This window comes from Apaloderma vittatum, unplaced genomic scaffold, assembly GCF_000703405.1.
Source record: "Apaloderma vittatum isolate BGI_N311 unplaced genomic scaffold, ASM70340v1 scaffold25920, whole genome shotgun sequence".
NCBI lineage: Eukaryota > Metazoa > Chordata > Aves > Trogoniformes > Trogonidae > Apaloderma > Apaloderma vittatum.
The window spans coordinates 10,824-12,264 of record NW_009694326.1 but is presented as its reverse complement, the minus strand read 5'-3'; the positions used below and the strand labels follow the sequence as shown (position 1 = coordinate 12,264).

The 1,441-nt window shown below is 57.6% G+C and overlaps 1 protein-coding gene across 1 annotated transcript in view; it reads left to right on the top strand.

The window, feature by feature from the left end:
- LOC104272391 (chromodomain-helicase-DNA-binding protein 5) overlaps positions 1 to 1,441 on the top strand; it is a gene marked incomplete at both ends in the record, with an annotated part of 13,823 nt that overhangs the window by 1,766 nt on the left and 10,616 nt on the right. Inside the window, one exon of the mRNA XM_009867374.1 lies at positions 1,305 to 1,438. Within this exon, the coding sequence (XP_009865676.1) occupies positions 1,305 to 1,438 (134 nt within the window). The remainder of the gene's footprint in view (positions 1 to 1,304; positions 1,439 to 1,441) is intronic.

Below are 1,441 nucleotides of genomic sequence, written 5' to 3'. Positions count from 1 at the left end.
CCCTGTGTACGTGTGTGGTCCCATTAGGATGGGTCCTCTAGCAGACGAGTTCCAGAATTTGTGGAGCTTACAGGGAAGCGATTTTCTGAGGAGCAGCCTCTGGAGAGATGTAGCTTTGGCAGCCTCCCAGGAGAGTAGGGCAGCCTGTGGGTAAGAAAGCTCTTAAGATGAGGGACTTTGTGTGAGATGTGCAGGGCAGAAGGCAAGCAGTAGATCTGTGATAGTGACATAGGAAGAGGGAGGCATGTGAGGAACAGTGGTGGAAAGCATCTGTCGCCATCCTCCAGTTTCTGGGTAGTCCCGTTTTGTGTTTGTGTTCTTCATCCCTTCCCTTGCGGAGGATTGCAGTGGGATTTTGCACGGTGGCACCTCTCCCTGTGCTGCTGGGAGCAGCCCTGCTGTGCTGAGCTGGCCAGAGCGTTGACAGGGACTGTGGGGACCTGGTGCCACCTGCGTGGCTTCCCACACTGCCTCTGCGCCCTGTGCCGCTGCAGGACACACGCTGCTGTTCTGCCTTGTGCTCTCATTTGGGATGAGACGCCTCAGATCCAGACACATCCTTTGGATTCTGCACTTTTCCAATGGGATTTTGCTTCTGAGGAATGGAGATGCGGCTTCTGGGCAGGGAATGGTTAGGGTGTGATGCCAGGCAGCCTCCCTGTGGGTCGATGCAAGGCTGGCCGGCTCTGTGTTGCCTGTGAAGGGCATCACTTCTTGTGCCTGGTGCCGGCAGCTCCTGCTGCGTGCTGGAGGAGTGGAAGGTTGGAGGTCTGAGATGGGAGTTTGAGGCCAAGTTGAGATGAGCCATTCCGGTGCTTGCAAGACGTCCCTCCCTTCCTCTTCCCATCCGTGACAAGTTGAGAGAGCTCCTGCCTCTGTGTCAGTGAGCACCCAGGAAGAGCAGAGTAGTCCCGGGAGAGGAGTCGTCCTCCTCCACCTCGGCCGTGTCACCCTTGCATGGTGCGTTTGCAGTTGGTGGCGCTGGTGCCTGGGGAGGTTTCTCTGACTGGCCTCCCTTGCAACCTCTCCAGGTTCTGGCATTCTCCATTGAGAGCCTGAAGGAACCAAAGGATGATACAGTGTGGAGAGAGAAAGAGAGACAGAGGTGAGATGATGCTGTGTGCAAAGATGAACTGTGGTGCTGAGGGACAGAGAGGTAGGGGGACACAACGAGGAGGGGTCCAAGGTGTAACGCTGTCCTTACTTGCTTAACTGTATCGCAGAGGAGCAAGCGTCCCGTTCCCTCCTGGGAGAGCCGGCGGCTCTGCCGTCCCTCTGACCGTGCACCTGTCCCTTGCTTGCAGTTGAAGAAGGGGACGGCTACGAGACGGACCACCAGGACTACTGCGAGGTGTGCCAGCAGGGAGGGGAGATCATCCTCTGCGACACCTGCCCTCGCGCCTACCACCTCGTCTGCCTGGACCCTGAGCTGGAGAAGGCC